This window comes from Scyliorhinus canicula, chromosome 14, assembly GCF_902713615.1.
Source record: "Scyliorhinus canicula chromosome 14, sScyCan1.1, whole genome shotgun sequence".
Classification (NCBI taxonomy): Eukaryota; Metazoa; Chordata; class Chondrichthyes; order Carcharhiniformes; family Scyliorhinidae; genus Scyliorhinus; species Scyliorhinus canicula.
The window spans coordinates 99,223,197-99,238,564 of NC_052159.1; the positions used below are offsets into that span (position 1 = coordinate 99,223,197).

The 15,368-nt window shown below is 47.0% G+C and overlaps 1 protein-coding gene across 2 annotated transcripts in view; it reads left to right on the top strand.

The window, feature by feature from the left end:
* Nucleotides 1-5,054: 5,054 nt before the first annotated feature.
* The window catches only part of cfap300 (cilia and flagella associated protein 300), a 41,462-nt gene continuing 31,148 nt past the window's right edge, over nt 5,055-15,368 (top strand). Inside the window, exons 1-3 of one of the 2 annotated variants that reach the window (XM_038818577.1) lie at nt 5,055-5,211; nt 5,574-5,655; nt 15,151-15,226. In XM_038818577.1, the coding sequence (XP_038674505.1) occupies nt 5,105-5,211; nt 5,574-5,655; nt 15,151-15,226 (265 nt within the window). In that variant the 5' untranslated portion in view covers nt 5,055-5,104. The remainder of the gene's footprint in view (nt 5,212-5,573; nt 5,656-15,150; nt 15,227-15,368) is intronic. The other variant, XM_038818576.1, reaches the window with a different exon arrangement.

The window sequence follows — 15,368 nt, forward strand, 5'->3', positions numbered from 1 at the left end:
ATGTATCTGATCTTTGAGGTCTGTGGTCGGCTGGGGTCCCAATCCACTGGCCTTATGTTATTCTGTTTTTGATAATTGCGGTGAGAGAATGGAAGTGGCCAATTGTGTGGAGTAAACCCCGCACACCAGCCAGGGGCTAGACTGTTTGTCACTTGGACGTCGGGGCGATGACATGGTGGAAATGAAGGTGCTTTGTTCAATACAATCTTTGAGAAATCCTGAGAAATGTTTGATGATCCCGTCATGGCCTTTTTCAAGCAACCTGGATGGTGTTATTATCCTGCGATTCTTCAATAATCCTGAATGCTACTCCCTTATAATGATGTTGCTGATTATTTGTTGTTGTCTTTTCTCCTGAAAGGGTGTGAAGGTGTAAACACCAGGGCTAAAGTGGCCTATTTCCTGTTCTCTCCAATGATGTGAATCGTGTTCTGTGCACAGTTATTACTCCTTTCCTTTTAATGTGCTGTTATCCTTGTGGTTATGGGAAGGGAGTGTATTTTGGCCTCCCCTTGTCTTGTTGATGGTGAAGATGAATGGAGTCATGGCAGGGTAATGGGTGGGTGGATGGTGTAGAGTTGGCTGATGGGGTTAGTTTAGTCCTCACTGAGATAGAGGATAGTTCCCTGGTTAGAGTTAACCGTATTAGTTTTTTATTTAGCTTTTTGTTATTTAAGAATCCTTTCCTATCTCCGTCGATACTCTGGGCATCCTATATATCCTGGGGAGGATTGGGTTCCTTCTGACTTTTCTATCAGGCCGCTGTTCTTAGGAAATATGTAGTGTAGCCATCTCAGATGGCCACCTGCAAAGGACCATGGGAATTATGGCCAACCCAGGACTTAGAGAGACTCAGAGCTTGTGTGTGTATTTGCAACCCAGATAGCTAGACGCGATCGAAACCTCCGCTCATTTGCATTCTAATGGCCCATTTCCCCAGAACAAAAGAACTGTACTCAGGTAACTGATACAGATACAGACTAATCGGCGTCACTCCCTTTACTCAGGGAGCCCAAACAGCCAAGGTCAATGACTGCTAAGGACACGCCCAGCCATCAAGGCACCCGCCCCTTTATTGGCCAAAATCGAAGGCAGTGATCGAAGCCTGTCGAATTATTGGGTCCAAGTTAAGGGCCGCCCCAAAGAGCGCAAAATCCCAGAAGGATAAGAAGAGACGCAGCCATGTGCTCGGTCTCTCTTGGATCCGGCCTATGCCAACCCAAGTGCAGCATAATGACGAGACAGACAAGTTCAAGACCAACGATTGCTACCAGACAGAAGAGCGCAGCAGAATCAGAGGCACTTCATCCACCCAGCCACGCAAGATCTGGACAAAGGCCTTGTCCATCTGCATAGAGCCGGTTTCCCTGAAGTTAAATATAGGTTATTGTGGTTATTAGGTGTAGTTTAACTTGTAGTGTTTTGTGTTGCATGTTGAAGTAATCCTTGTGTGTAAATAAACCATCTTTGAACTTGAACTGACTAACTAGTTGTGTGGTCCTTTGATCGATATCCGGTAAAACTTTGTGATGGTATCATTTGATACCTGGTGCCTCTAAAGAACATCATTATTAATTGGCAACATTATTGGCGACTCCGGTGCCGATTGGCAACAGTAATGGCACACACCAAGGTGGGCTTGGTTAATCCTTGATTGATTTGTTGATTATTCCTAAACCATTTGAGATTTTCTTTCCTTAAGAGTTTTAATTTCTGCTCTCCATCTGGGTGAACAGTATGCTGTTCAGTGGGTGAGCAGCACTGCCCTAGGTGTGGTTGAGGAGCTGCAGGGCCAGCTGGGGTATAGGTTTTGGGATGTGCTGGGCGTCCTGGGGGTGCTGACTTTTGTGTGTCAGAGTGTGCTGGGCCAGGCCAGGCCAGGTGCAGCGGTTATAATGTTCTTGCGCCCTGAAGCTTGGGATGTTCAAAGGCATTTATTAGGGATGCTTTTTTATTTGATTGAGTAGGTTTTTCTGCTTTTCATTTGGTCCTTTTTCCTGCCAATACAAAAATGAAATGAAATGAAAATCGCTTATTGTCACAAGTAGGCTTCAAATGAAGTTACTGTGAAAAGCCCCTAGTCGCCACATTCCGGCGCCTGTTCAGGGAGGCTGGTACGGGAATTGAACCGTGCTGCTGGCCTACCTTGGTTTGTTTTAAATGCCAGCTCTTTAGCCCTATGCTAACCAGCCCCTACCAAGCATCTCATTGTAAATTCCTATCAGCTTTTCCCTGCATGCCATCCCATTGAATTGTTCATCTGAGTCTTCTGCAGCAGAGCTCATGTGCAAATCTACTCTCTGGGCTGCCTCTTCTTTGCGAATCTTTCTCCTTAGCTTGACTGTAGTACATTTGTGCATGGTGACTTTGATGCACGATCAATCACTACTGAAGCGAGATTATATTCCAATTGAAGGCTTTAATGAACAAGTAGTTACTCCGGTACAGAATGACTGCTGTGGGTGAAACACAGACTCTTATGCTCCGCCTGCTGGGCGGAACCAGCAGGCAAGTTCTACCACTCATACTACAGTATAAGGTACATCCCACCTAGGTACCGCGATACCCCTAGTATAGCCTACCACAGACTCATCGTGTGCAGACTTTACCTCTATAAAGAGCTCTAAAATACATGCAATGCCAGGATTTAAGATGGTTGCTGCAAGTGTGAGATCGAATGGAGGCATTTCATCATAATCGCCAGTCTCTCCTTTCTCTTTCACTTCACAATCCTGTCCCACAGCCTGTGGCCGTTCATCAGTATCTGATAGGAGAATGGTGCAGAGTACGCTTATGGTGAAGGAAGGGACAGGAAAGCAAGAGGTGTAAATCATCTGCTGTTGTAAATCAGATTGTATTTTAGAATGAGGGGAAGTGGGATGTGAGGAGGATTAGGTTGTGTTGTAGAAGGGTCTGGAATGTAAAGAGCTAATGTGGGACTGAGTACAGTACTACCCACATAGTGATGCAAGAAGAGATAGGGTCAGTCTGGAGATGAACAGATGGGGTACCACCTAGAATGGGTCAGTTCCATATTAGTACCTTCTATTGTGAATATATACATAGTTATTAATAAATACTTGCTGTTAACATATTCCAGACTACAAAACCTATTTCATGGTGTGCAAAGCAGGATTCTTCAGAAAGAGTAGTCATTTTGAATGGTTCCAGCTATGCTGCTGGCTAATGACCTCCATCATAGCTGCTCCAATGACTGAGCACTGCCTCCCTGTGGTGTTGAGGACATACACCCATGCCTGCCCCCAGCTGCTGCCTACAGTTATGTGCCAAAGAATTATCCCACAAGACAGAAGGAAGTACGTCAATGAGTGAGGTGCAATCTGTTTAGGTGTTGTGGCTGTCAATTTAAATCCAGTAAGAAGTCTTACAACACCAGGTTAAAGTCCAACAGGTTTGATTCAAACACGAGCTTTCGGAGCGCAGCTCCTTCCTCAGGCTGCGCTCCGAAAGCTCGTGTTTGAATCAAACCTGTTGGACTTTAACCTGGTGTTGTAAGACTTCTTACTGTGCTCACCCCAGTCCAACGCCGGCATCTCCACGTCAATTTAAATAGTTGACAGAGGTTGTAGGGTGTGAGGCTTGTACCAATGCAAAGTGTGTGAGGGTGAGGTGAAGCAATGAGTGCGAGGTATGAGTCATGATTGATGGATATTGACGTTAGGTGTGTTGCATTGAGCAGTGTGTGGGATTAGTGCTGATGTTGAATGTGCAATTTGAAGATGCGTCACTTACCTTGATCACTTATGTGAGATCACCGAACATTTTTAAAATTTCATTTCTACAGGATGTGGGCTTTAGTGGCTTGGCCAGCATCCCCGATTGCACTTGTGAAGGTGGTGAGCTGCCTTCTTGAACCGCTGCAGTACATGTGGCGTAGGTACACCCACTGTGCTATTGGGGAGGGAGTTCCAGGATTTTAACCCAGCGACAATGAAGGAACGGCGGTATATTTCCAAATCAGGATTATGAGTGACTTGGAGGGGAATTTCCAGGTGAAGGTTTTCTGAAGTATCAGCTGCCCTTGTCCTATATGGTAGTGGTTGTAGGTTTAGAAAGTGCTGTCTAGGAGCCATGGTGAGTTCCTGCAGTGCATCTTGTAGACGATACACAGTGTTGCTCCTGTGCTTTGGCGGTGGAGAGAAGGAATGTTAGTGGAAGGGTGTCAATCAAGTGGGTTGCTTTGTCCTGGATGGCATTGAACAGGCAGCAGAAAGTTTGCCTTCTGTATCAGAATAAACACGAGCAGGAAAATCATGCTCTGCGATCCCCACTCTGTATTTTGGACCTTATCCAATCCTTTACCATCTCAAAACGAATTTGGGGCCAGATCCAATTCCTACCCCCAAGATTGCCAACTGAGTTTAAACATAATCCTGGAGGTTTCCTCACACGACTTTCCCCCAAGCCCGAGCCATTTGCCAGCCAACATGTCCTTCCTCATGATGCACTGCCTTCTTCTGGCAACTGAAAACCAAATGATTCATCACCCAATAGGAGGATTCTTGACTGTCAGCCAAACAGCCTCCCCCTCCCCTATTTTTAATTTAAAAAAAATAAATTTAGAATACCCATTCCTTTTTTCCAATTAAGGGGCAATTTAGCGTGTTCAATCCACCTACCTTGCACATCTTTGGGCTGTGGAGGGAAAATCCACGCAAACACAGGGAGAATGTGCAAACTCCACACGGACAGTGACCCAGAGCCAGGATCAAACCTGGGAACTGGGTACCATGAGACTGCAGTGCTACCACTGCGCCACCATGCTGCCCTGTATTTTTAATATTTTTATATCTCGTAAAGGTTCAAAGAAAATTTTAAATATATATAATTTTTATGTCCCTATGATTTCTCAGTGTCCTGGAGACTTAAGGCCAAGCCTGGGGAGTTGGTAACTGTACACTCTTGCCCCCCATCCAAGAAATGTGCACATTATGTGTGTGTGTGTGAACTTTCCCACTCCCACTCTCCCGATTAAAACAGCCTCCTGCAACCCAGGAACTGACAGCAACCGGCCACAGCAATCCAGGGAAGGGGTTGAGGGCGGCAGGGCGTTCCCTAGCAACCGATAAACACTGGCGAAACAATGGCGGCAGGAAGGGGGGCGAAGGCAGCTTTTACTTTCAGACACCTGAGCAACAAGAAGATCAACTTCCTGGGAGATGGTCACATCAGGGATCTGTTTGTTAAATGGTACAGCGTGCGGTGACGGGGTGGGCGCTGGGCCCAGGCTGGGATCAGAGTGCTGACCCCGAGGGCGAGAGGGTGAGGGACGGAGGGTGAGGGTGAGGGAGCTTCGCCGCCTCATCCATTTACCCAATCGTCCGATCAATTATCGTTAGTGACCGTCAGCAGGCGGCGGCCTTTGGGTTTGAAGTTTTTTTGTTTAATACTTGAGCTATAACTCGGCTGCTGTAAAAAATAAAATCACCGGTGTTGGTGTTCATTGCCAGAAGCACAACTAATTTGTCTTTTAAAAGCTAACGTTGAAATAATATCTTGGCACGTGTGTTCTAATGAAGATTTCTCCCTTTTTGCATGTTCCTTGCTGTTAGGTCAATGCATGGAAGGATCACGGTGCAGGTCTTTAGTTTTGATCAATCCTTCCAGGCTTACGAAAAGGATAACTTCGTACTGGTAGGTGCTGTTATATTCACACTCGCGTTGTTTGTCCATAAATTACCGGACTACCTGTTTGGGCAGTGGTATTTTCGACATTATGAAATGAAATTAAATGAAAATCGCTTATTGTCACGAGTAGGCTTCAATGAAGTTACTGTGAAAAGCCCCTAGTCGCCACATTCCGGCATCTGTTCGGGGAGGCTGGTATGGGAATTGAGCCTGCCCTGGTCTGCTTTAAAAGCCAGCGATTTAGCCCAGTGTGCTAAACCATAATAATGCATATAATTTTGTTCCAACTATCTGGCCACCGAATTTTGCTTCGCCTTCAGGTAATTTTGAAGAGCTTCTTTGATTTATAGATCTTGGGCGCGATTCTCCGCAAATGCGACGAGTCGTTAAGGCTGCCGTGAAACTGGCCGTGTTTCATGGCAGCCTCCGCGCCCCCTCCCGGGACCCGATTCCCCCCCCCCCGGGCGGGGCTAGCAGCGGGGCCCCGTGAACCACGGCATCATGGCCTTAGCGACCGTCGCTAAGTCCGCGCGCCAAGCGTCACGCCGGCTGACGCGCACGATGACATCAGCCGCGCATGCGCGGATTGGACGGCTCCAACCCGCGCATGCGCGGGGCTGTCATCTCCCTCAGCTGCCACTGATCCTGCGGGGTGGCGGAGGGAGAAAGAGTGCGTCCGTTACGGACGCATTGCCCACGATCGGTGCCCACCGATCGCGGGCCCATGCCCCCCCTTGGCACGGCCGTGGTACTGTCGTGCCAATCGGGGCCCTGGATGCCTAGAACGGGCATGTTGCAGCCGTTTTTACGACGGCAGCAAGCTGGTGTGTTTGCTGCCATAAAAACGGCCGTAAAGGCCTGGGAACTCGGCCCATCGGCCTGGGGAGAATCACTGTTCGCCGTAAACAACGGCGAGCAGCGATTCGTGTCGTGGGGCGGCCGTGGTGGGGGGGGGGGGGGGGGGGGGGGAGAATAGCGGGAGGGCGTGAAAAATGTCGGGGACACCCTCCCGCTATTCTCTGACCCGTCGTGGGCTTGTTTTTGGCTCATCCACCAGAATTCAGCAAAATGTACCCTTTTAAACCTACCTTTTTAAAATCAGTTGTGGATAAGGCAATCCCATCCTGAATGTTCTCACAAACATCAGTTTATTATGAATGTCTTAGAGCTGTGGATCGCAAACATTTAGGTTGAAGGGCCCTTTTCAGACAGATTAAGAATCATGGACCCCCGCCACACAAACACACACCACCTAAATTATAGTACTACAGAATATGAAAATGTTGCATGTAATGCGCATTTAATAATGTTTTAAAGTAAATGGGTAAAGGATGTTAGTGAAGTGAATGTTATACTCCTGAAAGCCAGTTGATGAAGCGTAGAACTAGAGCCAATCTTCACACACAATTTTATGAATATTTATTGACGCAGTTACACATTACAAGAATGTACCTTCTAACCCAACAATCACAGTTTCAGTCAGTCTATTTATTTGGGCACATGTAGATGCCTGGTTCTTAACCTCAGTTCCATAGTAAGAAGCCTTACAACACCAGGTTAAAGTCCAACAGGTTGGTTTAAAATCACTAGCGTTCACCAGATAAGGATGCTCACTGTCCCCGCTGCCGTTCGCACTAGCAATCGAACCGCTATCAATCGCGCTCAGGGCAGCAAAAAATTGGAGGGGGATCCGAAGGGGAGGCAGAGAGCACAGAGTCTCACTCTATGCAGATGATCTGCTCCTCTACATCTCGGACCCACAAAGCAGCATGGACGGAATCATCACGCTCCTGAAAGAGTTTGGAGTCTTCTCGGGGTACAAACTCAACATGAGCAAAAGCGAGATCTTCCCAGTACACCCGCAAGGGGGGGGGGGGGGGGGGGCAGTACTAAAGGGGCTGGGGTTCAAACAAGCCCGACACAAATTCCGCTACCTGGGGATCCAAATAGCCCATGATTGGAAAGGGATCCACAAATAGAACCTCACCAGCCTGACAGAGGAAGTAAAAAAGGACCTGCAAAGATGGAACACACTCCCACTCTCCCTCGCGGGGAGAGTCCAGACGATCAAAATGAACGTACTGCCCAGGTTCCTCTTCCTGTTTAGATCCATTCCGATCTACATCCCCAAGGCCTTTTTCAAAGTGCTGGACAAACATCATGGCGTTCGTATGTGGCGGGTAAAAATGCTAGGATCCCAAAGAAGGTCCTACAAAAAACAAAATCCAGTGGGGGGCTAGCCCTCCCGAATCTACAATTCTACCACTGGGCGGCAACAGCCGAGCGAGTAAGGGGATGGATCCAGGAGCCAGAAGCCGAGTGGGTGCGTGCGGAGGAGGCCTCCTGCATGGGGACCTCTCTCCGGGCCCTTGCCACGGCAGCACTCCCATCCCCACCCAAAAAACACTCCAGCAGCCCAGTGGTGACAGCCACCCTCCAATCCTGGAACCAACTGCGGCAGCAATTTGGCCTGACCAAAATGTCGGACAAGGCTCCCATCTGCAACAACCATAGGTTCACACCAGCACTGACTGACGCCACCTTCAAAAGGTGGAGGCAGGACGGGGGGACACTGACAGTCAGGGACCTATACATGGACGACAGGATCGCAATACTGGACGAACTGACAGAGAAATTTCGGCTAGCCGGGGGGAACGAGCTACGGTACCTGCAGCTCAAAAACTTCCTACGAAAGGAGACAAGGACGTACCCACAACCGCCACGACAGACACTACTGGAAGACCTACTGGACGCAAGTATCCTAGAGAAAGGGAACTGTAGCGACATGTATGACCGACTGGTAGAAAGGGACGACACCGTACTGGACGCAACAAGAATGAAATGGGAGGACGACCTGGGGATTGAGATAGGGTGGGGACTCTGGAGCGAAGCACTGCATAGGGTCAACTCCATCTCCACGTGCGCAAGGCTCAGCCTGACACAACTAAAAGTGGTACATAGAGCCCACTTAACGAGAAACCGTATGAGTAGGTTCTTCCCGGAGGTGGAGGACAGATGTGAACGGTGCCAAAGAGGCCCGGCCAACCACGCCCACATGTTCTGGTCTTGCCCCAGATTTGTGGAGTACTGGACAGCCTTCTTCAAAAGTGGTGGGGGTGAGGGTGGAGCCATGCCCGATAGTGGCGGTCTCCGGGGTTTCAGACCAGCCAGATCTATTCCTGGGGAGGAGGGCGGACGCCCTTGCCTTTGCCTCCCTGATCGCCCGCCGTAGAATCCTGTTTGGCTGTCGGTAAGCAGCACCGCCCAGAGCTGCAGACTGGCTGTCCGACCTCTCGGAATCTCTCCAAATGGAGAAAATCAAATTCGCCATCCGAGGGTCAGACGACGGCTTCCACAGAACGTGGGAGCCATTCATGCAACTGTTCCGGGACCTGTTTGTGGCCAACGAACAAGAGGTAGAATAGTCGGGTGGCCAAGAATCAGGGGAAAATGGACGGGAATCGGGGGAAGGTAGCGGGGGGGGGGGGGGGGGTGCTACGGATTCGTTATGGGGGTTTGATGGCAAGCTAAGGCCCGAAACCAAACTAAATAAATGCCTATAAACATGTGCCTCGGCCATATTGGGGAATGTAAAATATGTATGCCGGCTAAAGGGGGCGGCCACAGTTGTAATTATGAAGATGCTTACCTGTAAATATACATGTTAATTTTTGCGTGTTTTTTTTTCTCTCTAATAATTTGTTGGATATAAAATATGAAACTCAATAAAAAACATTTTATAAAAAAAAAATCACTAGCGTTCGGAGCACTGCTCCTTCCTCAGGTGAATGAAGAGCTAGATTCCAGAAACATATATATAGACAAAGTCAAAGATGCAAGATAATGCTTTGAATGCAAGCATTTTCAGGTAATTAAGTCTTTACAGATCCAGAGGGAGGGGTAATCCCATGTTAAAGAGGTGTGAATTGTCTCAAGCCAAGACAGTTGGTAGGATTTCGCAAGCCCAGGCCACATGGTGGGGGGTGAATGTAATGCAACATGAATCCAAGGTCACGGTTGAGGCAGTACTCGTGTGTGCGGGACTTTTCTGTTCGGCGATTCTGCGTTGTCGTGCGTCCTAAAGGCTGCCTTGGAGAACGTTTACCCGGAGATCAGAGGCTGAATGCCCTTGACTGCTGAAGTGTTCCCTGACTGGAAGGGAACATTCCTACCTGGCGATTGTCGCACGATGTCTGTTCATCCGTGTCGCAGCGTCTGCATGGTCTCGCCAATATACCAAGCTTCGGGACATCCTTTCCTGCAGCGTATGAGGTAGACAGCGCTGGCCGAGTCACACGAGTATGTACTGCATCGATGATCTGGCACGTCTTGCAGAGATTGCTGTGGCAGGGTTGTCTGGTGTTGTGATCGCTGTTCTAAAGGCTGGGTAGTTTGCTGGTTCCATAGGGCAGCACGGTAGCACGAGTGGATAGCATTGCGGCTTCCCTGTGTCAGGGTCCCAGGTTCAATTCTGATCAAATGCATTGGCCCTTTTCACCCTGGTTACAGCCGAGATAAAAGTCTGTGACAGAGTGGATGGGCCCATTAAGCCTGTTCATAAAAACGGTGGAACGCAGGAGGAGGCCATTTGGTCCATCGAGTTTGTACTGGTTATTTTGAAGAGTAATCCAGCAAATCCTATTCCCGACGCTCTTTCCCATATTCCCGCAGATTTTGCTCCTTCAAGTATTTATCCAAATCGCTTTTCAGAAGCTAGTATGGAATCTATTTTGATCAAATTGAGTAAAGAACCTACCTCTGACATCTGTCCTATATCTATCTCCCCTCAATTTATCAATCTCCCCTCAATTTAAAGCTATGTCCCCTCGTGCTAGCCATCTCCATCCGAGGAAAAAGGCTCTCACTGTCCACCCTATCTAATCCTCTGATCATCTTGTATGCCTCTAAGTCACCTCTTAACCTTCTTCTCTCTAATGAAAACAGCCTCAAGTCCCTCAGCCTGTCCTCATAAGATCTTCCCTCCATACCAGGCAACATCCTGGTGAATCTCCTCTGCATGCTTTCCAATGCTTCCACATCGTTCCTATAATGCGGCCACCAGAACTACACTCAATACTCCAAATGCAGCCGCACCAGAGTTTTGTCCAGCAGCAACATGACCTCATGGCTCCAAAACCCAATCCCTCTACCAATAAAAGCTAACACACCGTACGCCTTCTAGTAGTAGGGGCGTGGAATGCCCTGCCTGCAACATTAGTGGACTCGCCAACATTAAGGGCATTTAAATGGTCATTGGATAAACATATGGATGATAATGGAATAGTGTAGATCGGCTTTAGATTGGTTTCACAGGTTGGCGCAACATCGAGGGATGAAGGGCCTGTACTGCGCTGTAATGTTCTAATTCTAATTCCCCGCTGTCTCACTGTCTGTGCAGAGTCTGCACATTCTCCCCGTGTCTGCGTGGGTTTCCTCCGGATACTCCGTTTTCTTCCCATAGTTCAAAGACGTGCAGGTTAGGTGGATTGGCCATGATAAATTGCCCTTAGTGACCAAAAACAAAGGTTAGGAGGGGTTTATTGGGTTATGGGTATAGGGTGGAATTGAGGGCTTAAGTAGGTCGCTTAAGACTCGATGGGCTGAATGGCCTCCTTCTGCACTGTATGTTCTATTGTCGTGAGAATGTCACTTTAAGAAATGTTTGTCTGCTCAAGTTACTGCAGTGATGTCAGAGTGTGGGTGGAGCTGAGCTCTGGCTCCATTTTTTAGTTTCACTTTGAGAAAAGCTTGGGTGTGTCTGTTTTTTGATTTTGTTTTAGTGTTGGAGCTGCAGCCAGCCAAAGAAGGTGTAATGTTGTTCTCTCTGCCATGTAAAGACTATCTCTTGACCATTTGGTGAATTCAGAGTGATAACTGTTCTCAGTAGTGAATTTAAATCTGATGTACTTCTGTTAAAAGTTTTTTTTATGACTTATGGATGTTAAAAGGAAAGTTTAAGGATTACGTAATGTTGTATTCTTTGGGGGTTGTATTTGAATTGATGGTTGCTAAGATGTTCACTTAATGTTTTAAAAAGGTTAACTTGAGTTCATAGAATAAACGTTGTTTTGCTTTAAAAAATACTTTTCGATGCTGTAGCACACCTGTAGAGTGGGCCGTGTGCTCCCCATACCACAATCTAATCAAAGTCGTGGGTCAGGTGAACTCCATGATCCACTTTGGCATTCTCTAAACCCTGGCCCATAACACCATATCTATGTATGTAGAATTTACAATGCAGAAGGAGGCCGTTTGGCCCATCTAGTCTGAACCGACCCTTAGAAAGAGCACCATACCTAAGTCTACACCTCCACCCTATCCCCATAACCCAGGAACCCCACCTAAACTTTTTGGACACTAAGGGGCAATTTAGTACAGCCAATCCACCTAACCTGCACATCTTCGGAATGTGGTAGGAAACCGGAGCACCCGGAGGAAACCCATGCAGACACAGGGAGAAAGTGCAAACTCCGCACAGACAGTGACCCAAGCCGGGAATTGAACCTGGGACCCTGGAGCTGTGAAGAAACTGTGCTAACCACTGGGCTACCATGCCCCCTTGCTTACCAACTGTATACAATTAGAGTACAATTAACAATGGGCAGCACGGTAGCACAAGTGGATAGTACTGTGGTTTCACAGCGCCAGGGTCCCCGGTTCAATTCCCCGCTGTGTCACTGTCTGTGCGGAGTCTGCACGTTCTCCCCGTGTCTGCATGGGTTTCCTGCGGGTGCTCCGGTTTCCTCCCAAAGTCCAAAGACGTGCAGGTTAGGTGGCTTGGCCATGACAAATTGCCCTTAGTGACCAAAAAGATTAGGAGGGGTTATTGGGTTACGGGGATAGGGGGGAAGTGCGGGCTTAAGTGGGTCGGTGCAGACTCGATGGGCCGAATGGCCTCCTTCTGCACTGTATGTTCTATGTTCACTTACAGTTTATAATGAAAACTTCTGCTTGTGCAAAGGAGAAATAGTTTAAAATATAATGGGTATGCTTCATTCTCACTGCAAAATCTGTCCATCTTGACAGGAGCAGAATGAGCATGAATCCAGTTAGAGTAGAATTCCTAGTAGAACAGTGTGTGGAGAGCATGGAGAAAGCATTGGTGGAACAGTGAGAGGTGCACTGGGAAAGCACAGCATGGAGAGAACAGTGGTGGTCAAGAAACAGAATGTAGGGCACAGAAAAAGCAGGAGGCTGGAGAAAGCAAAGCAAAGAGAAAGTACCAAAGGAGCAGAGGAAGAGCAAGACCATGTCAGAGCTGAGCACAAAGATATTAGAGAAGGAGGGCAGGAGCATGGGGAAAGCAGGAGACTCTGAACGAAATTGATGATTGCGTTCAAAGCAGAAACTCTATCCTAAGAATTTGAAAAACATCAGTAGGGTACAGTGTAAATGGCTACTTGTTGAAATTTTTCAGACTAAAGGTTCCAGGATCAGAAAGGAGTACCACAAGTAATTGAACTAGAGCAGTGGAATATATGAATTTCTATAAATATCATGTTCTGTGATTTGCTGGCTTGGTATAACACTGCATTGACATGGCAATAGGCTGTGAAAATGCCTGTTTCAGAACAAACCTAAGCCAGTGGTTCTCAAACTGTAGACTGGGGACTCCTTGGGGTTCACAGACACCATGCGGGAGCTCATGAGCAAAGAATAATACAGCACAGGAACAGGCCCTTTGGCCCTCCAAGCCTGTACTGGACATGATCCCCCCCCCCCCCCCCCCCCCCCCCCCCCCCCGGCCAAACCACTAAAGAACAAAGAACACCCGTAGGTAACCCTACAGAACACCGGCAACCACCCAGATCATTCTGGTCAAGAGAAACTGAGTGAGCAATGGCCAGCAACATGCTCTGTGCCCCATACTCCTACTCTTTCCATCCCCCCGATCCTCCAGTGCTCTCTCCTCATGCCTGTTTTCCCCACACTCCTGCCTCATTTCCTTCTGCACCGTAGGAATTGTATTATTCTTCTCTCCCCATGCTCCTGGTGGGTTGATCTTGTTTCTTTTTTTATCCCATTTTGTTACTTTCGGATGGTTTTTATGTAGCCATCCACACCTTGTTTGGGCAAATCCTTTGTTTCCTTACTGTAGCCGTTACCAGCTTCTTTGGCTGTTACTTCATGAAATCATTTGTTGTCTAGCCTCCCCCCGCCTCGCCCTCCATTCCATCAAAGGCCTTCTCCTTTGTTCTTCCTGGCCCCTTCCACTGGCTTAAAAACTTATAGTTTTATTTTCCTTCAGCATTTATGAAATCTCAACTGCAACCTTTAAATAGTCATTCTATTTCTCTCCACAGATGTTGCTAGACCTGCTGAGTTTTTCCAGCATATTTTGTTTTTATTGCTGTAATCTTAGAGTGGAACTCTACACTATAATTTTTTACTGTGTGTCAAATTAACGTAAGAGATGAGCAAGATCTAAATGAATGTTTGCATGCTACTGTTTCCTAATTTTCTGGAGAATAACTGGGTGGCTATTTCAGTTTGCGAAAATCCAATAGAGTAGGACAACAAAATATTCTACAGAGTGGAACAGATTGTTAAGAAAGAAAGGCTTGCATTTATTTGTGGACTTTCACGATTTTAGGGCATCCTAAAGTGTTTGCAGTCAGTCAAGGAACTTTGCAATCTAGTTACTCTTGTAATTAATGTAGCAAATTCTGTACAGCAAACCCCCACAGACAGCAGTATTATTATGAGCAGACAATCTATTTTAACCAGTTGGTTGAGAGGTAAAAATTGGCAAACTCCCCTGCTGTCATTCAAAATAGTGATCTAACTGAGCGGGCGCTTGGAGCCTTGGTTTAATGTCTCACCTAAAAGAAGGCATCTGGGACATTGGAGCACTCTCTCAGTACTGCACTGCAATGCCAATCTATATGTTGTACTCTAGTGTCTGGAGTGGGACTTGAACCTACAGCCTTCTGCCTCAGTGGTGACAGTGTTTCCAATGAGATCAGCTAACATTAAGTACTGAATTAGCATTGACAGCAGCAAAATATTTATTTATAGAGCACCTTTATTATAACAATGGGATTCTATAACAATGGGAGGGTAGCACAGTGGGTAGCACTGTTGCTTCACAGCTCCAGGGTCCCAGGTTTGCTTCCCGGCTTGGGTCACTGACTGTGCGGAGTCTGCACGTTCTCCCTGTGTCTGTGTGGGTTTCCTCCGGGTGCTCCGGTTTCCTCTCTCAAGTCCCGAAAGACGTGCTGCTGTTAGGTAATTTGGACATTTTGAATTCTCCCTCTGTGTACCCGAACAAGCGCCGGAATGTGGCGACTCGGGGCTTTTCACAGTAACTTCATTGCAGTGTTAATGTAAGCCTACTTGTGACAATAAAGATTATTAAAACAATTCACAGCTAATGAGTTACTTATGAATTTCAGTCACTTTTATGTGAATATATTTAATGATATATGAGAAATACATTTTGCAAATAATTATTGTATCTGTTTATTGGATTAATTCATTTTATATGTTTTACCCCTATAGGCATTTTTTCAGGATCCAAATGTTATGGCTAATTTGAAGGTATTCTCACCTTTATCACCTGAATGGACAACTCTAGGTATGAATAGCATTGCTGACAAAGATGTTGGACGGAATAACAGCAATAGGTTTATTTAAATTTGACTTGATTTATGTAGAAATCTGAACTGAACAACAATTGTTGCAAACATTGCACAAATTGTTTTCCATTTTTCTCCATT